Genomic DNA, 20,518 nt, shown 5'->3' with positions numbered 1-20,518 from the left:
AGTTTATGCAGGAGTAAGAAAATTACACCAAGGGTTGCACAAATTGGGTTTACAAGATCATATCTCTGTTTAATATAGTCAAATGCAGAAAAAAAAACAAAGACCAAACAAAATCAAAATGAAATATTTGTTGAGATTAGAGATTAGTGTCTACCATGTACAGTATAAGGGCCATTTTTGTAAACTGTGGTGAAAATTCTTACACACTGCTAAAATAAAAATATTACATGGATAAATATTAAAGGCCAGCAGTCAATTAATACATTTGTTGACAATCAATCTGTTCCTTTACACAACAAAACAGACCTTCAAGTCGTTTTTTTTTTTCCATAAGCGGCCACCAAAATTGAAAGTCAAACTAATAGTCCTGCAGGTGTGTACCATACAAAAACGGGATTTAAGAATTGGACATTTCCGGCGGACTTCAAAATAAAAACGCAACATACAAAACTTTGGTCTTTATCCCTTCAATGCTTAAGTGTACTGATTCTGTAGAATAATAAGCTTCGAATGAACCACCCCCTAATCATCACTGTGTAACACTAAAGGTTTTCTACAGAAAAAAAAAAAAGAAAAAAAAATTTTTTTTACGAGTTTAAAAACAGCGCACAGCTCACGTCGATAAAGGCTACACAGAAATTTAATCTCCACACAGAGGCACATCAGATTTTCACCTGCTCATCCCATTCGCTACTTTGTAAAAAAAAAAAAAAAAAAAAAAAAAAAAAAACCTTAAATACAAAAAAAAAAAAAAATATTTAAAGAAACTAAACACATTTGAACATTTTGTGTAACACTGATGAAGTGCCTCCTTCCTCCTAGCATTAAGCCCAGATGGCTTTAAAAATGAAAAAAGTTTTTTTTTTTTCTTCTCCTTTTCAATTTTCTCTCTCCTCCAAAAGAAAAACGGTGTAGCGCCTCCAAAAAAAAAGCTGAACATATTCGATGATGTAGCGGTCACGACCCAAGCCTGTAGCAGTGCGAGGTTGGTGGACAGTCGTGGCTGCGAGCTTTTTATGAGCGAGCTAGCTTGGGTTCATGCGCTTTCAGCGTTCCCACAGCATCCTTCACGGCGTGGTATATGATGTTCTTCACCTGAAAATGTTAGAACAGAACCAATTTCAGAGGTAGCAGGTTAAAAAAAGATTATGAAGATATAGTGTCAGTCCATATAGAGTGAAAGAGTTGAAAATGCATTCAAATTTTTTAAGTTTTTTTAATTTTTATTTATTTATTTTTTTTTTACAGAGAATTGTTTGTGGAGACACAAAAATGGGCAATAAATAAAAGCAACAAACTGTTATTGAGCCAGCATTGGCCATTACCAAATTCACTCAAGTTTTATTAACAAAGATTGGGTGTGTCTCGTTTAACTGTTACATGTTTAAGCCTTTGTATTGTTCATTATATAGAATAACTGCATTATTTCCTACATATGATGTTTTAATAGATGTGATAAATTAGCATGTACCTGTAGCTTGTCCTCGTGGTTTGTGTGCGTTGTGGACAAGTGTCTGAACTCCTGAGTCAGACGGAAGCAGTGCTTTACGTGCTCAGGTGACACAAAGTCCTCCGCCGCCTTTATACAGCTATACAGGTTATGCACCTAATAAAGGTGAAATTAGAGGCGAGATTTTAGATTCTCTGTTGTGACCCATATTCGTCTTTCTAAGAAAGGAACTTTAGAGAGACCTGATGTGGCGCTCCGGCTGGGATGAAGACTGCATCACCTAAAAACTGAACAATGGCCCAGCCCTGGACGCCGTACTCCTCGTACAACCTGCGCCTCAGGACCTGGTCCAGGTACCAGCTCTGATCATGGATGGGATCATGGTCAGGGGGGTTCTCCTGACCTTGCTCCTCTCCCACCTGCAACAAAAGAAAGAACCCAAATAGAGGAGGAAGAGTTAACATTTAAATTTGTATAATATCTATTAGAGATAGAAAAAAAAAAAAAAGTAGTAATAAAAGTTATCAGTAGAAACTGGCTACTATTGAACATACAGACGTATCCATGCCAAAGGGAAATAAAGTGACTGACAGGCACCATAAATGCCAATACTAGTTAATAGTATTTTTTTTAACTTTTATTTTACTTTACACATTTGCACACAACTTCACCCTACCTGTTAACCAAATTACACTTTTATGTTTTTAACCAAAAAATGTGTATGTTTGCAATATTTGCATATTGTGCAATATTGTGGTCTATAGCAGTCGCTAAAGCATTTCACTGCACATGATACCGTGTATGACTGTATGTGACAATAAAATTATTAATTTTTTCCTTTTTTTGAATATTCCCATGTCGAGTGACGAGCATCTGATCGGCAGCACACCTTTCGCAGAAGCTCACGAATCTTCTCGGCGTCTTTCGCAGCGTAGATGTGCCAAAGCGCTCCGGGTTTCTCCTTTGCCTCATACACCCTCCTCTTGGTCATGTCATCCACATCGCCCTCCTCGATGGTGGTCATCACCTCTGTAATGACAAACAAGCAGCAGGTGAAAAACGTAATTAATTTGGAATTAATTTCGTATTAATTCCAAAGTCATTAGGATTCACACAGTGACAGCTTTTCACCAACCCTCAATAGGATTCCCCCAATTTGCTGTTTTGCTAATATTATACAGTTTGCATGATTTATAAAGCAATACAGATCCTTCCCCCCCCCCAAAAAAAAGGATTGGATTAGTTAAAAAGGTTCTGAAACATCCATTGGTGCCAAATGCTACTTTCCCCCCTTTCCCAAGAGACGACCGCACCACCAACCAATACATGTTAAAACACAATGCCACAAAAGGGAGGACGAGGGAAAACAAAAAGGACAAAGACAACTGAGGATTGAGGCTGCAGTGCCCTGAGATGCCTCTGCCATGGGGTCACACATGACAAATGATGGGCTTACACTTCATGCGACACCCAGCAAGATCCTTCCGTAAAGAAAGATCTGTACACCAAACCTGCACAGCTGTGCATCTTCCATACCAGGGTTTATATAAAAAAAAAAAATGAAAAAGAAAGAAAGAGTACCCATCCAGTGGAATTGCATATTCTGACTAAAAACTACTACACTATGAGACAAAATTAGGCCGACGATGTTTCTGAAGAAATTAGTGCTCCAAATATGACTAGATGGCCACAACTAAGAGTGGAGGTGTATGTGCGTGTGTATGCAAATTTGTAAAATTGAAAGTGTGGAGCACAGAGAAAACAGAAAAAAGCTGAGCATGTGTGAGAGCAAGTTAGTTTACCAGACATCATGCCATACATGAGATAATTATATAAAAATGCACAGACCTTTGTATCCAGCCAGGCCTGCGTCTGTGAATGAGAAATTGTGCCACAATCAAAAGCAGTAAGACCCCGGAGACACACGCTACGCCCAGCAACGGGCCAGGAGTGCATCTGCGCATCTTCACATTGGACCAGGAGGGACTGTTGCACTACGTGTGGCAGGAGAAGCCGTGCTCAACTTTCCAGTGAACGAACAACAATAAAAAAATAAAATGGAAGCTACGAGACGTGGCAGGAGACAATGGCCGTGGCTCAAAAGCACAGTAGCTGCCGGTGTCAGGCAGCGAATCACAGGGATTATGGGCTGTAAAAGGGAATGAGGGCGAGTACGCTGGTTACTGAGGTGCAAGCTGGGGGAAAAACACCAGGGAGTGAAATGCTGTTAAGCGCAAATATTTCACACGTTCCACACAAAATCAATCATTCAAATTGTAAACCTTATTTCTACTCCAAAGGTCTGTTCGTCCTACACCAATGACAAGCCCCCCCCTTTGGGAACCACTTGTTTAAGGCAGTGGTTCTCAAGTCCAGTCCTGCTGAAGTCCTGGTCATCAGCTGGACCAGGTGACTGGGAACAGGGCCGGACCCGAGAACCAGTGACCCAGCGTGATTGCCTTGATGTGAACGCTCACCTTCCTCCTGGTTATCATCCCCCTCTGGAATGCCTACGTACACCATTACATTCACAGCATCAGACACGTCCAGGTGCAGGTTGGTGGTCCCCACCTTCCTGTCTTCTGTTGATATCAGACCTGCGGAACACCAGAAGGGACGTTTAAAAAAAAAAAAAAAAAAAAAAGGCTCAAGTGACACAAATTATCGTCAAATATCCCCTCACCATAGGCATTGTACATCTTAGGCCCCAAGTCAGGTCTTACAAAGAAGTTTGGCAGCCGTGAGGCCAAATTGAGTCGACCGTCTCTCTTTGTGTACTCTGGGAGAGGGAGATTGTCCATGAGGTCGTCAAATCTGAAACACAAAGTAAATAAGACTCATTTCAATAATATATTAGAATATATATTTGAAATATAAGTGCTGCAGTCACTGTTCTTACCGAGTAGGCATCATGTCCCTAAAATCCTCTCCTGGGGGCCAGTCTTTCAGCTTCAATACCATAGGTTGCCCATCCGAGCCCTGCAAGCGTTCTAAAGAGACACATCAAAAACACATTTTCAACTTGCTTAAAAAGCAAATGAGCTTGACTGTACCAGGACACCATACTCACTGGATATAACCTGGAAACCGTCCCAGAAGTCCCTGACCTTGACATCAGAGATGATGGCACAGTTCCTGCAGTTGACCAGGTCCACGTCCTGGTCGCCGAACTCCTCGCTGAAGGCCTGCGGCTTCCACAGTTCGTTCTTCAGTCTCTTGTGGATCCCAGACACCAACACGGGCTGGAAGGAGGGACAAAACAAAAAGACATCTGTTCACGAGTCCTGTACCAGTTTAGAGGTGAAAATGACACTTCAAATAACATTTCTAACCTAACACACAACAGCCAACACCACATAAGCCAATGTAGGCCACCACTGCTCGAAGCCAGCTAAAAATATGATCCCGTGACAATGTCCCCCTTAAGACTCAGTGATTGAGTAGAAGAGGCTGCAAAACTGCAAATGGGACGGTGACTGAAAAACACTGTAGTGTCAAAAGGCCTGGACTTCTCTCTCTTATCCTAGACTGAAAAAAGGATCACTGCATGGCAGTGCCCTGTGACCTCCCAAGATGCTATACCTAAAACAAGTAATGCAGATCTAATGCAATACCTGGCCTTGCTTCCAGCACTCGCGGAAGATCTTCCAGTTGTTGGTATTGCCGGGGTCCTGCAGGCAGAGGAGGCGTCCATCACACAGCCAGGAGTGGGACGTGTGGGGGTCCAGCACGCTCAGGCCCATCACACCTTCCCTGCGCGGGATCACCGCCATCTCGCCACCCTCAGACGCACAGCCGGCACCGCGTCGACCCTCCGCCTTCTTGGTTTCCACCACGGAGGCTATGATGTGATCCAGGAAGTTGGGCAGCACGCTTTTCGACTTGTCCCCCTAGCGCCGAAGAAGAGCTGCAGGTCACAACACAGCACCCAAATGAACCGCTAAGGGGACAGGCATGAGAACCAGGAAGAACCTACCCCCGTTGAGGAGGAGAAAACGGAAGGGAAGGGCACCCCTCCCTCCGTGGAACCGTGGGAGAGTTTTCCCGGGCCGGAGTTCAGCAGGTCACGGAGGCTGGAGCCCTCCGATTTCGGCTGGGCACCCAGCAGGAGGCTGTTGAAGATCTTGGGGCTGGAGCCCGGGGTCTGGGGTCTAGACAGGGTGTTAAAGGAGTCCAAGCCAAACGGAAGGCGGGTGTCACGACCCATCATTGACCTCAGTGAGACAGGATCTAGAAACAAATCAAATGATATTAGTTAACCTGTGTATTCTACCACTTCCAGACTCTCTCTGTGCATGTATTTATATTAAGGGTGTCGAAATTAATCTCATAATTGGACGACTTGGGCGAGCGTTTCTTGGTAATTTTCTGGCGGCGGTACAAAAATTCTAGTCAACAAGTACTGCCGGCAGTGACCTGATCCGATACGAGATCGTCTCCAGGTAGGAGTTCGGCCTTGTCCGCTCGACATGAACGCTCTCTGAACGGCATGGATGCCAGAAAAATGCCTGGTTCAGCCTTAACTCTCATCTCGCTGACTTATCTGATAACATAATGTGAAGTAATGTATAGAAATTGCTGGAATCTACGCCCTTATCCAGAGCGCCTTACAATCAGTAGTTACAGGGACAGTCCCACCCTGGAGAAACTCAAGGTTAAGTGTCTTGCTCAGGGACACAATGGTAGTAAGTGGGATTTGAACCCGAGTCTTCTGGTTCATAGGCGAGTGTGTTACCCACTAGGCTACTAGCACCAGGGAAAAACATCGACCTGAAAGATTTCACTCCTGACAGAGCTTAATTACGTATTAAACAAGCGTCAAAGTGAACGTAGTGACGTGAATTGTGTTTAAAATTTCCAGGCATGTGCTACTTCAGGGCCAGGACCTGAAGCACAACTGGGTGGAGAGCTTCAGAAGATCAAACTCCACCCACCTTTAGTCTCCTCTTTGGCCTTCTGTGTGGCGAGGTCCGCCAGCCAGTGAAGTGCGGACGACTGGCTGCCATCGGCTCCGCCAGGACGAGCGTCCTTGGCAGCGGGACTGTTGCCGCTGTTTGCACTGCTGGTAGCCTCGGTTGTTTCGGCGCTCCCGGCTTCTGTGGTGGGCTCCGTTTTTACGGCCGGTTGTGGCGGTGGGATGGCCGCCTCGCCCTCAGGTTGAGGCGTTGTCACATTGCCTGTGCCATTACCTGCGGTGGTAGTTGCTGCAGACTGTAATAAGACAAGCCCATTTAGACAAAAAAAAAAAAAAAAAGTAATAAAGCTAATAAATCATAACTTAAATCAGGAAAAAAGAAACGTACCTGTGAAAGACCATTGGGGGCAGTGGGGCGTACCAGAGGTTTGCTGTGCCGGCTGGTGCAGGGACAGTTGGCCTTGATCCCCCACTTGCCTCTTGCGGCATGGACCATGTCGCCAATGTTGTACAGCGCTGAGGGACAAAGGCACACTGAACATACCCAAACATAGAGCTACGCACACAATTCCAGATTCGGACACAAACGAGAGGAACTGACCGGTGCCAGGGATGATTTGGGTGGGCATGAGGTTCTGGGCTTCATGTGGCTGGCCTTTGGCACACTTCAGCCAAGAGAAGACGTCGTCATCGGGGTTCTCTTCAGGCTCTGTCATGCAGAGAGAAACCATTAGTAAATTACCAGTCGAAACGTGATTGAAATCAGTAAAGACTACTAAATATTGCACAATATAGTCTGATGCACATTGCATCATGACAGCAAACATAAACATGTGCTGACTGAAACGTATCGTTTCGTTCTAAACCAAATGTGTAACGGGCTCAAGAAGTGGGTGTGGTTATAACCCGCTTCAACGCTTCTATTGGTTAATGAGTCACAAGGGCAGAGGTCAAAGTTCAACAACGTTTCAAGCCGGGTGCAGCAAAAGATGCTTAGTAGGCGAAGGACGTAAACACGCTCAGTGGGTGAAATCAGTGACCAATAAACGTAGACTCTGACAAGTTTTACAGCTGGCGAACTCAAACAGGCCGCATCGATATGTAGAAACGCCTTACGCAAAACCAATGTGGGTTTTTTTTTTTACCGTCTAGAGTGCGGTTCTTCCGTAGCCGGTAACAGTCCAGGCAAACGCCAAAACCACACTTGCGACACACCCAGTGGATGTTGAAGAGCGTCGTCTCGCAGACGTCGCACATCTCTCTCACGCCCCGCACCGCTCGCTTCCACGCCACTTTCTCTGCAGATGCACGAAAGGTGTGAAGACACGCTGTTAGGAAGCTGTTCAGATAAGACGGACGAACACAAAGGATTGCTCCCAAAATAAATTCTTACGATGCGGCTCCACCATCATCATGGCCTCCTTTTCAGACATGACTAGTTGGCAAAACTGATCGCCTACATTAGCCAAGATGTACTTGGACGTGTCCAGGTCTAGACCCTCCTTTATGGCTGGGGACGGCAGCCAGAGCCCCATCGCCATGTTGTCACTCTGCTGAGGGCTAAGGAAGCCTTCCACCCGCAACACGCCCTTCTTTGTGAAAGCCAGTCTGAAATACAAGATGGACTATTAATAAAAGGCACAAGTGGAACGACCAACCGGACCAATACAGCGTCAGCGAAGGTCCAAACATCACGCAACAGTGGGTGGGAGGGAACGAAACGGACCTGCGGAAGTGGAAGAACCTGCAGGCTACGTTGGGGTCGTCGTCGTCGGAATCCTGCTCCCGGGACCGGTTCCTGTACCGCTCCAGGCGGCACTCGCGGCACTTGTGAAGGTGCGGGGCCACGTTGATGCACGAGCCGTCCTGAAGGAACGGCTCGCCGGACTGCTTCAGCCGGCGCACCTTGGCCATGTCCTTCAGCACAGACTGCCCAACTGTCCAGAGACAGGTGGACGGTCAGCAATCAGCATCAAACATCAAGAACAAAACAACTAGCAATGCACTCAAAATCAAAAATGTGCGACGCATCCCGGTTTAAATCAATTGAAAAGAGGTAGAGAATAAATCAAAGCGTACTTTTGAATGGTTGGTTGCGTGGCCTGCTCTTGGCAGCACCCTGGTTCTTGTTCTTCTGGTCTTTGATGGCTTTCTCGTCAGCGGTCCCCAGAGAGTCCCCCTTCACGCTCTGGTTCTGCGGATCCTCGGCGTCGCTCAGATCAGACAGGTCGCTGTTAGAACTGTTCGAATCGGAGTCGCGCTTCGAGGACGGGCCACGCTCCTCCAGCGAGAACTTTTGAGGTGACTGGTTGAAAGGTAGAGTCGCAGCGTCGCCTGTCCCACCGTTTCCGAATCCAGGAAAATTCCCTGTGCTCAAACCTGCTTTGTCCCCTGAGAAACCTTCCTTGACGGGCGGGGGAACTTGCTGTGGGTCTTTAGACATTTGGCCAAAAGCATTTGCAGGGCCTGAAATGGACGATGCCATTGACGTTTCAAAAGGGGACGTTAAGATACCCTTGGGCGGCTCGGCCATGGTGAACAAGTTAGAGTTTTCTTCTTCTCCAGCACTTCCTGTCCCTGCACTGCTTGAAGACACTGGCACAGCTGCGGTGTTTGAAGCCGCAAAGGCAAATGGAGCTTGAGACTGCTGGGAGGGCAACTTACTGAATGGTCCCTGGGTGCGGGCCAGAAATGGGTTGGAGGCCTCTTTGGAGGCTTGAAGAAACAGGTTCTGATGGCTCTCTGAAGTCTGATTGGCCGTAAGGAGACCCAAACCACCACTGTTAACATTCCGGATTCCACCATTGCCACTGCTTGGACCACTCGCTCCTGGAGAAAAGGTATTCCCAAGTCCGCCCATTCCGATACCGGTATTCTGAATGCCCCCAGAACCAAGGGTGCTCCCTCCAGGGAAAGGAGGTGCCAGTTTAGCCAAGCTTTCTGTCCCCGATCCAAAAGTTTTGTTGAAAACAGACCCATTGCCGGAAGGCTGAATCTCAGGAGCTCTGGGCTGCTCTGTAAATTGACCACAGGTTGAAGTAGAACCAAATACTCCAGAGGCAGGAGATGCCAGGATGAGCTTTTTGGGAGACTCCGAAGTAGAACCAGATTTGAACAAGCTGGGAGGCTCTTTGGACAGGCTCTCAGACGCAGCGGTGAAGTAGTTGGTTTCCTTCTCCTGGCTCTGGCTCGGACTCTGGGCCTGTTTCTCAACCATGCACTGGAAGAATAAGTTCTGCGAGGTCTCAGAGTCATTCTGCTTCTGATCAAAGGAGAACCCAAAGGGTCTGCTCTCCTGAGCAGATCCGTTCGTTTGTGCACTCAGCTGTCCGAACACTGGTTTGGACTGAGGCCTGTATCCCGGGGTTGCAAGGGATGTCGTCTTAGGGCTCTGAAACAAAGGCCACAATAAAACAAAGATGATAAATACAAAGAGCGGCATTCAAAACACAGTCATCCTACAACCACTAAGCAACAACAGGGAATTGAGGAGAGTATCCCCACCGTAAGGTTGAGCTGCAATCTCAGCCAAAATGGGACCATGCAAATATATCGGTCTCCTCACAACGTGTAGTCACGTTATCAAACTTGGAGGTTTGATATCACTTCATCCTATGCTTTTGGCAGGACTTGCAGTGCAACTGTACCCTTCAATGCAATCTGGCAAACTGCACACTGGAGGTGTGAACCTTCACTGGTGTCACAATTTGATTATGATTATCGATGAATCACGATGCATCCCATCAATTTATTCACTTTACCGCACATTATGTTTTCAAATAGGTCAGTGGGATGAAAGTTAAGGCCTTGTTTAGACAAAGGTCTGAACCAGACGTTTATCTGGATGGAACGAGACCGATTTTCTGCTCATTGAAACAAATCAAAGGGTCCAAATGGATGTTCAGCACCAGCATCTGTTCGGCATCAAATAAACACTTCATGCAACAGTTACTTGGTCAATTTCTGTCAAATTCTTTACTAATGTTAAACGGGGCAGTGGTGGCCGAGCGGTTAAGGAAGCAGCCCTGTAATCAGAAGGTTGCCGATTCAAATTCCGATCCGCCAAGGTGCCACTGAGCAAAGCACCGTCCCCACACACTCCCCGGGCGCCTGTCATAGCTGTCCACTGCTCACCAAATGTGACGGTTAAAAGCAGAGGACACATTTCGATGTGTCACCATGTTCTGTGCTGCTGTGTTTCACAATGACAATCACTTCACTTTCAGTCAAGTGAACACCAGTGAAACCACAAAAATCAGCAAAGAACACACATTACATTAAGAAGGCATTCATTTCAACGTTCTGCTACTCCCATTCAGAGCGGCGCTGTACTCAAATCAGACAATGTCACTACTTTTTAACTAGAATTTTTATGCGCCACTAGAGCAATAAAATAAAAAAAAATAAAAAAAACACCGGGCAACATCATTACGATATCATATAATGGAATCGTCCACGCCTGCATCGATTATGAGATTGACTTCAACACCCCTACTGCACACTGTAAACACCGATTCCACAGATGAGCCAGAATGGTGAGGTGAGTTATGCACCGCCGTTGCCTTGTACCACTGATGAAAATAGGACACGGTGCATGTTAAAATTATTAGGATCATTCCTGCTACACGTCATTGTCACCATGTCACAATTAACTGTGCACCATTCTCCGAAAACGAAATGAGCGCTACCTCGGCCGTTGCTGGAGCAGACCCCCAGCTAGGTGGCTTCTGGCTGAACGGGGGCGAGAGGGCAACGCTGGGTGCATTGGGCTGGGACGGCGAAGATATGGTGACTGGGCCTGGAGACACTAAGGCGGCGCTGTTGGGGTAGGCGTTCTCTCGCTCAGGTGCAGGAGAGGGGTTGGGGGTCTTGGGCGCGGGCGTTCCGGGAACCAGGCTGGGCATCTGGCCCAGGGAAGGGAAGCTGTTGGAGAACGGGGAGGGTGCGGGTTTCAAGGGAGGCGGGGTCGGTGTTGTGGCGGGCGCGCCCGGCAAGGCCTTCTCCTGGGCCGCGGGGCCTCGGCCATTTTCCTTGGCGCCGGGATAGTGAGCGGTCGGGAGATCGGGCAACGAGGGCACACTGTTGGCGGAGGCGTTCTGGGTTTGCTGCAAAGGTACCTCGGGGGAACCGCTGCCGACGGTCTCTCTTCCGACCTCGCCTTCCGCCGCCTCATCCGCCCCTCCAGGCATCTCCCCGCCTCTCGCTACCATCCCGTCGTCGTGTCCTCTGCTGGAGCCACTCCCATTCTGCCTCTCGCCGCTCCCATCCCCGGTGCCCTTAAAGCGCTTCAGGGTTACGTCCTCCTCCCCCTCCGACGCGGTCCGCCGCCTGCGCTCGCCCTTCCCTCCGTCACTCTCCTTTCTGTTCAAGCTCTGGACGGCCATCAGGCTCTGCGCGAGAGAAAAGACGACCGTGAAACGCGTCTCAAAAGTCGTAACGATTACGCGAGACCAAACTTGCCTCTTCGTTGTCCTCGGCAAGCATCACGTGCATCACTCTGGGATCCACCACCTGCGTTTCCCCGCCCTTTAAAAGGAAAGGCAGAGTTGGAGCGAAGCCACTCGAACATTTTACAGGCCCCGCCAGACGCCTCGTACAAACGTGAGCAGGTACTGTGTTCCGGGACTGACCTGGTCCATGGTGATCTCCATGATGTGGGAGACCGGGTCGTGTTGAGACACCAGGCCCAGTGCCCAAGGCTCCTTAAACTCTGGCTGATAAACCTGCACCCTGCGCCCTTGAATGGTGTGGGATCCTGGATGGGGCCGACAAGCGTGGAAAAAGTTAACAACCAAACGAAAGCCTCTTGTAGGCCCTGACCGTGCCGACCGGGTTGCAAATACCTTTCCGTAAAATCTCTTGCAGTTCACAGTCACTGTGCCAGCGCGAGATCTCGGTCTTTACGGACGGCTGATCTTGCAGGAGTGTGTTTCTGATGTCTTTTTCGGCCTGGCGAAGCAAATTGGGATCGAAGTCAAAAACACGAGCCGCCCAACAGTGTCCTGTCAAGTTCAGCCAATGGAATTCCATCCAATTCTTCTGTCGATTTACCTCAAACATCTGCAAAGAATTGCCATCGGGGAGGAACTCCAAGGTTCTAGCCGGCCCAAAGAATTCTACCGGCACCAGGGATCCCAGGCCCACCCGGTCCACAAGAGGCTGGAATGCCTGTGAAAAACAATTCCAAAGGGGGTATGACGAGGCAGAGTCAGACAGCAACGTTCCCTCCGAAAAATGCAGTCCACAGTTACTGCAATGTGTCAAAAATTGGTATTTCAAACATTACGGACACACATTTAGACAGACAAATTGGAGGAGACAAATTTATAGATAGAAATGACTTCAGCGGGAAAAATATAGATGCAGGTATTTTTTATTACACTGCTCAGGTGAATCAATAAATTAAAATTGCGGTGTTGGATGGGGTGTCTAATAAAGGTTGATCTTATCTTATCTTCGAATCTCACTGAAGGCATCAAAACTATGAATGAACACATGTGGAGTTATGTACTTAACAAAAAGTGGAGACCCGACCTCCACAGTCACCGGACCTGAACCCAATCCAGATGGTTTGGGGTGAGCTGGACCAACAAGTGCTAAACACCTCTGGGAACTCCTTCAAGACTGTTGGAGAAGCATTTCAGGTGACGACCTCTTGAAGCTCATCGAGAGAATGCCAAGAGTGTTCAAAGCAGTAACCAGAGCAAAGAAACTAGAATATAAAACATGTTTTCAGCTATTTCACCTTTTTTTGTTAAGTACATAACTCCACGTGTTCATTCATAGTTTTGATGCCTTCAGTGAGAATCTACCAACGTAAATGGTCATGGAAATAAAGAAAACACATTGAATGAGAAGGTGTCCCCAAACTTCTGGCCTGTACTGTAGCTCTACAGCTACTCACCAACGCAGGCCACACAGTTGGTCCTCCACTCCTAGTTGGAGAGGTGCTGCACGAAGCCCAGACGATTGTGCTCTCGATGAGGGCCGCGCGGACCTCGTCCCCGTACACCCGCACCCAGGAGCGCTGTCTCCAGGGACTGTCCTCAAACTCGACAAAAACCTGCGCAGCGTCACCGGTGACAAAAAAAACAAACAAACAGAAAAGCCAATTTAATTACGGGGGGAATATAAATAAATAAAAATATATACTTTTTTAAAAATTACATTACATACTTCTAACTAATTTTTTTTTTTATATGAACTTAATTGAAGTCGGGGTTGAGGCCAAACTTTAGTTAAAAAAAACAAAACAATTATCCTATAAAGAGCAACCTCATTGTTAAATGATCTAATAATGCAAGCAAAAATAAAATATAAACTTAATAATTGGGCAGGATACAAGTTGATACGAGTATCTATGTGACACGCATACGTCCATATAAAGATTATATATATTTTTTTACCGATGAATTATTGATTTTTGCGGGCGATTCGGGGAAGAGTAAAAGTAAATAGTCACGCGGCACGTATTAATTTTAAGAGTTTTGTACGAATTCATATTTCCAGGCTGCACGTCACGTGCGACTCGGCCGCCGTGGAGAAACGTGTTTATATATTTCGAGGCGCGTTGGCACTTGGTTTAATAAAAGTAAGGAGGGCAAATTTGACGTGTGGCATTTACGAAATAAATATGAATTCTTTTTTTTTTTTTTTTTTTTGCTACGTAAAAGTAGCACCGAGACGAGCGGAACTATCGCTGCGAGTCGGCGGCGCGGCCTACTCCGCCACAGACACACAAAGCTGCAACACTTCGCCACTTTCCCCGACGCGACGGGGAGGGGAAAAAAAGAGAGAGAAAATGGAAAGAAAGAAAAAGAGAAAAAAAAAAACCACGACGCGTTCTCCATTTCCGCGCAACGCTTTCGCCGATCGACACCGACCAGCGCAGCTCCGGGGCTGGTAAACACTGACCATCCGCCCCGCTGCCGCCGCCGCCGCTGTTGTTCCGTCTGCGGGGCTCACCTCTACCCCAGGGCTGGCCAAGCCGACCACGCTGACAGCCCGGACCGTCCCTCGAAGCCAGGGGGCCTGGTCCAGCTCGCCGCCCGCGGCGGATTCCACATCGGTGCGGAGAAGCAGCAGGCGCTTCCCGATCAGACCTAGAGAGTCTCCCATTACTTGGCCAGGCCAGTCGGCCTAAATCATCACCGCGCAGGGCAACTTCCTCGCTGGAACTCGGACGCTCCGCCGCCGAAAGCAGGCGGCCGGGCGTGGGGGGGAGGACCTCCGCTGTGCGCCGCGCCGCGGTTCGCCGTTCGCGGCCGCGGGGGGCTGGAACCGATCGGCGGCGGCCGGGGGGGGGGAAGTCGGCGAGCTGTTATTGTTCTGGCTGAAAGTGTCCCGCTCCGTCCGCCATTGAGCGCTGCAACAATCAAACGCACTCCTCGTACCGCAGAGTTTAGCGCGTTCACTTCCACGGAAAGCAACGGCGACCCCTGCAGGCCGGAATCGGAATCGCCCCGTAAATGGAGTGTTCCAATACGCTCCTAGAAAGTCGCCAATAACACACCGCATCACCACGATTAAACGATAATCGTGTTTCATGTTTCAACGATGATCAACAATAACAATAGACGATATTCATGTTTAATAACTACTCACAATGCCCGATTACATAATATGGAGCTGTATTGTTGCGTTTAAAATTTGGATTCGCTTCAAGGTCGGAATTCGGTTTGCAGATCTTTCGTTATAAAATGGACAACAATCAAAAAAAAAAAAAAACGGCACAAACTAAAAATATATCATTTTGCGATGTAGAACGTGCAATTTAGTTGAAATCGAGAAGGTGTTCGGGAACGTGACAGCCGTGTGGATTGCTATAACACTTTACAAATTTTGCTCGAAGCCTCGACGCGATTTGTGTGTGATATGAATCGGGAATCGCCCGGTAAGCGCGAACAAGTGGAAAGTGCGAATTCAGTCATCCGCGCACACAGGGACATTCGTCGGACTTGACGACGCGCGGGGCACTGTTTCATTGATGGCCTTCCTGGACAAAGATTTAAGATTTCCTTATCAAAAGCCCAACAAAGAATCTCCCCGTCGGATCCACGTGAACACGCCCACTCGGGTTTGTTGCGACCGCACATGCCCCACTTCCTCCCTCTTCAACTGCGCATGCGCGCACCGTGGCATCGCTGTGTTGCCAGATTGGAAACTGCAAGGCCGTCGACGTTCACGCAAACTGCCACGAGACTGTGTTCAGACGCTCCGGGTGTGTTCTCTCACCTTCGATCACGTTAATTAACACCAATCGCCCACATACGCGCAACGTTTGAAACGTTTGAAGGTCAGATTTGCAGTTGCGCTAAAACTCCAACCTGGCAACCGGCGAAGCGCCGTCTTGTTGCTGACGTTGTTTAAACGCGATTGCCACGAAAAGGACCGACGCGAGAAGGTTGGTGTTGACTGTAGGCATTATGCTCTTCTGGCATGATGACGCTACTCTTACGATTACCGCCGTTTTGTAATTACTCACAAACAAAACTTCCGTGTTGTGTGAAAATGTGTGCTACGAGGGTGTCCGTTGAACATCGTTAATCCCCCTGTTGCTCACATGGAACTCAAGTGAGGTCGTTGTCACATCTTTTGCAGATGTCGCGCGTCGTGCCATCCTCTTCAAGCCGAGGCCAGCATGTAGGACTGCAGCAGCTTGCGGCGCTGACCACGGCGGCACATGCTTTCCTGGGCCCGAGTAAGAGGTACAAGTTCATTGTGGACGATGGCGGCGGGGACTCGGCCTTGGTTTGCTCTGGTTTTCGCCTCTTGGAAAATCTGGACCTGACTTGCTCGGTTGGGCAGCTGCTGAACGAGGCGGTGCAGGCCCACCAGAGGGCCTTCCGCTCGGGGACGGGGTCGCTCCTGTTTCTGGCCGGGGCGTGGGGCAAGGCCGCGCTGGAGTGCCTTCGCCAAGGAATCGCCGTTCCCCACATCCTTGCCGGCATGTCCGAAGGCCTGGACGTTTGCCTGCAGGTGTGCAGGGAGAGGGCTCTTTCTCTGGAGGACCTCCTGAAGGCAGGACAGCGAGATTCGCCGCAACCCCGTCCAAGACTTCTGTCCGCGACCTCCAGGAAAATCAAATTAACACACAGTCGACATTTCGGTTCAGTAGAAACCCAAAATTCAGCTCTGCAGCAAAAATGTCTTCAAGATGCAGACCTGTCTTACGTTGCTACGTTGGTGTCCCATGGTTGTAATGATGCAATGAGTTTGGTTTTAGAAGCTGGCAGGATTCAGTCGGCAATGAGCGGGAAATGTGACACTTTTCACTCTTTCGACATTGATAAAGTGGCAACCTGCGTGTTGCCGGGCCCGTCTGAAGAGCACTCCTGCGCTTTGCCCGGTTACGTGGTCCATTTGACTGACGAACGGGCATTTCTTATAGAGCGCCTGGCGGGCAGGCTGCAAATCGTCCTGCTGAACGGAGACCTGAGTGAAAGCTACCGTCACGTGGGCTTCTGCAACCCCCCGGGACTTCGGTACGTCTCCGATGCGCTGGACGTGCACCGAGTTGGTGGAGAGGAGGAGTGGATGGACGGTGTCCTGGGCACCTTGGCGAAGCTCGGCGTCGGCGTCGTCTTTGTGACCGGCGCCGCGTGTCGGAAGCTGACGGATCGCTGCTGGAGATGCGACATTCTGGTGGTGGAGCGCGTCAGGCCGGCCGTCCTGCGCGACTTTGCCGGGGCCACGGGGGCAGTTCCCGTCGCCTACGCCAGCCAGCTGAGCGAGCGCTGCGTCGGCTCGGGCGTGCGGGTGCGGCCGTGGCGACGGTGCGGCGCCAGTCCCAGGGCCGAGTCCCTGGCCGTGACCGTCACGGCGGAGCGCGCCGCGCTGGTCACGGTAGTCATCGCCAGCCCGGTACGCAGCAAGCTGCAGGCACTGGAGGACCGGTTCTGGGGCTGCGCCCATCGGCTGCACCACGCGCTGGAGGATGGGAAGCTCCTTCCTGGAGGGGGCGTAGTTGAGCTGCAGTGCGTCCGACAGCTTCGGGAACGGATGAAGGGTCCCGCAGAGCAGACCAAGTGTGGAAGGCCGAAGGGGCCGTACGTGGCCATTGTCCTACAGGGGATGATCAACGGTCTGATGGACTACGTCTCCACAGTGATGTGTAACAGCGGGCTCTTCTCATCCAAAGCAGACGCCTGGGCCGCTATTAATAACCAGCTGAAAGAAACCGACGTGACGTCTGTCGGCGCAGGCGTGGCTGGTCTGGATTTGAGTGACCAAGTTGAGCGTGAGTCCGCTGCGGGCGAGACAGGACGGGCGTTCGATAACACGTCTGTGAAGGTGGAGGCGTGGAGAAGAGCTCTAGATCTCGTCTTCTTGGTGCTTCAGACAGACGCTGAAATCATCACAGGCATAGACATTGAAGACAGGAAATGGCAGCACGATGGATTGATGTTTCTTTGATGTGGAATTATAGGTTTACTTTTGGAAGTTTATTTCATGTAATATATGACATTTCTAGTAATGTTTAGAGATCTGGAACAAAAATACATTCGACAATTTTGTAAAAATTTTAAATAAACCTAACATGATGTGCTTAACCAAATTGGTGTAGATTTGTAATTTAGTTATACATGTTTTTTCATATTTTTTGTATGAACGTCTGGAATAAAAAAATTTTATGTGTTTGAATAATTATGAAGTGTCCTTCAAATGAAGCATAAATTCTTACCAGAAAGGGGTGACAAATGTCTTCGCCATCCCGTTGGATATCAGTCTCTCGTAGGTGAAAAGGTCATTTTTGTGTTTTATCCCCAGATCTCTGCTGAGCACCTCCCGTTCTGACATGCCGTAGACGGTGCATTCCATGTGCCCATCTCTTATTTGTCTTAGTCGGACTTCATCTGGAATATCTGCCCTGTCTGTACACACACAGCTCTGCGCGGCTTTCGTTTCAAACGCCTGCTCTCATCGGTGACCCGTTTGTCAGGACGTGGAGCCGTCAGGACGTCTCCGGAGTTCCGGTGATGTCTGCCTTCCCCTTGTCCAGCACCTTGCTGGAGTTTTGAAAGGCCCATTCAGCTGGTCCCGGTAGAAGGTGTTGTGGGTGTGTGTGTAGAGATGAATATAGCCATTTTTGGTTGGGTGGGTGGTAGGTAACACACTCGCCTATGAACCAGAAGACCCAGGTTCAAATCCCACTTATTACCATCGTGTCCCTGAGCAAGACACTTAACCCTGAGTGTCTCCAGGGGGGGACTGTCCCCGTAACTACTGATTGTAAGTCGCTCTGGATAAGGGCGTCTGGAAAAAATGCTGTAAATGTAAATAATTGTCTCTCAGGCTATAATTATTGAAAAAGTTATCGTTGGCTGACATCATGAGATGGACAGAGGTGGCCTAGCGGTTAAGGAAGCGGCCCCGTAATCAGAAGGTTGCTGGTTCGAATCCCGGTCTGCCAAGGTGCCACTGAGGTGCCACTGAGGTACCACTGAGCAAAGCACCGTCCCCACACACTGCTCCCCGGGTGCCTGTCATGGCTGCCCATTGCTCACTCAGGGTGATGGGTTAAATGCAGAGGACAAATTTGTCCTCTGCTGCTGTGTATCACAAGTGACAATCACTTCACTTCATGTTTCTTTTTTTTTTTATTTTATTTGTCACATGCATAGTTATAGCAGTACAACGCGCAGGATGCTCTCCACAGGTCTCAGGCACTGTTTTGCTCTCTTGATCTGAGCCTGGATGTGCTCAGACCACATCAGGTTCTCTGAGATGTGTACAACCAGGTAACTGAAGCTGCTTACCCTCTTCACTGGAGTCCTGTCAATTATGGTCCACCACCAGCTCCTTGGTCTTGCTGACGTTCAGCAGGCGGTGGTTTTTTTTTTTTGACACCACAATGTGAGGTTCTCTACCCCTTCCATGTAGGCCATCTCATCAATAAATGTGCACAGACACACACATTACCAGTCAAAAGTTTGGCTGCGCTACTCTGTAGCAAGGTTCCACGGAGGTCCCCTGGATCAAGGTATAGTCCCCACACACTGCTCCCCGGCCGCCTGTTACGGTATATTTTTGAACCACATTGTATGTTTGTGGCCTTTTGCAGCCTGTGCAAAGTATGAACCTCCACACAGTTACAGTCTCAACCTTTTATGCCCTTTCAATGAGAAACACTCACATGCACACCTGCAGGAAACTCCCTAGAGGTCAAAGGCCAACCAAGGTTTGCGAGGTAAGACTAGCAAGGCCCAATAAATTATGAGGAGATTCGGAATGCCCCGAAGAAGGCCCGACTGTCATAGCTGGGTGGACAATGCTTAATTGTAGACTCTTTATGGCTTTTGCTAACTCAAAAGACATCGGCCTGGCCTCAGCAGCCAGGAACCGAGTTATGATGACATATGTGCGATTACATCCACTGAACTCACACACTTAACTATGGGTCTAACTTTGTGCATGCGTGAAAGAGCACAGATAAATAAGAAATTTGTTGCATGATTCATTTATGATTTATATATGCATGAACACTTATTCTTGAAGCGAAGTTATATAAATGTATTATGAATTGATCCTTGCTGTATGTCTAAGCACACAAACACACAGAGGAGACAAGGTCTGTCCTTGAGGCCTCCCTTCGCCGACTCCACACGGATCCTGGGAGTGAACGCAAATCATTCAACAAGCCCCTAACTAACCGTAGCTGCGGAAAAACATAGACAACACAAACAATCAATCACACTATTGAGATTCGAAAAAGGTCAAGCACACACACAATTGCCATAGTCTTTTGTGTCTTCTTGATGTTTTTTAGGATGTGAACAAATATAAGAGAAAGGTATAATATAAGAAAGGTATAAGCAGGCATTTGTGGAAAAGATGTCATCAGCACCATTTACCAACCACAATGTTTGGTGCAGCCAGGGAGTCATGTCGACATTTTTCCAGAAAACTATTTGTGCTAAAAAAAAAAGATTTGTGCTTAATTTTACATCCAGTCTCCGAGCAACTGCAATGCTTGGCACGTTTTCAAGTGAAAAAGTGAAAATAGTGAACTGATTGTCATTGTGAAACACAGCACAGCACACGGCGCTCACAATCACCCATGCATCAGCCATGGTGAGCAGTGGGCAGCCATGACAGGCACCCGGGGGTATATATATATACAAATTATATATATATTTTATACATATATAAAA

The 20,518-nt window shown here is 48.4% G+C and overlaps 2 protein-coding genes across 3 annotated transcripts; one reads left to right on the top strand and one right to left on the bottom strand.

Annotated features, from left to right (window-relative positions):
- Positions 1-823: 823 nt before the first annotated feature.
- Positions 824-14,784, bottom strand: LOC114768500 (lysine-specific demethylase 3B-like). Of its 2 annotated transcripts, none has more exons than XM_028960830.1 (25): positions 14,280-14,784; positions 13,270-13,428; positions 12,417-12,533; positions 12,209-12,314; positions 11,996-12,120; positions 11,826-11,891; positions 11,054-11,755; positions 8,445-9,756; positions 8,092-8,302; positions 7,759-7,973; positions 7,511-7,663; positions 6,967-7,074; positions 6,754-6,881; positions 6,385-6,661; positions 5,427-5,680; positions 5,065-5,340; positions 4,521-4,692; positions 4,350-4,440; positions 4,134-4,264; positions 3,928-4,047; positions 3,299-3,322; positions 2,340-2,479; positions 1,693-1,869; positions 1,472-1,606; positions 824-1,095 (listed from the first exon to the last, which is right to left on the bottom strand). In XM_028960830.1, the coding sequence occupies exons 1-25, from the start codon at positions 14,481-14,483 to the stop codon at positions 1,015-1,017; spliced, it is 5,484 nt and encodes a 1,827-aa protein (XP_028816663.1). In that variant the 5' UTR covers positions 14,484-14,784; the 3' UTR covers positions 824-1,014. The 2 variants fall into 2 exon arrangements, with proteins under 2 accessions (XP_028816663.1, XP_028816664.1); XM_028960831.1 differs by having other exon boundaries at positions 14,331-14,784.
- An 880-nt stretch (positions 14,785-15,664) lies between these two features.
- Positions 15,665-18,107, top strand: LOC114768407 (Bardet-Biedl syndrome 12 protein homolog). Its single transcript, XM_028960670.1, has 2 exons — positions 15,665-15,768; positions 15,966-18,107. The coding sequence occupies exon 2, from the start codon at positions 15,966-15,968 to the stop codon at positions 17,778-17,780; it is 1,815 nt and encodes a 604-aa protein (XP_028816503.1). The 5' UTR covers positions 15,665-15,768; the 3' UTR covers positions 17,781-18,107.
- The last annotated feature ends 2,411 nt before the right edge of the window (positions 18,108-20,518 follow it).

This window comes from Denticeps clupeoides, chromosome 18, assembly GCF_900700375.1.
Source record: "Denticeps clupeoides chromosome 18, fDenClu1.1, whole genome shotgun sequence".
NCBI lineage: Eukaryota > Metazoa > Chordata > Actinopteri > Clupeiformes > Denticipitidae > Denticeps > Denticeps clupeoides.
The sequence above is the reverse complement of the archived record's forward strand: the minus strand, read 5'-3'. Positions and strand labels throughout refer to the sequence as shown.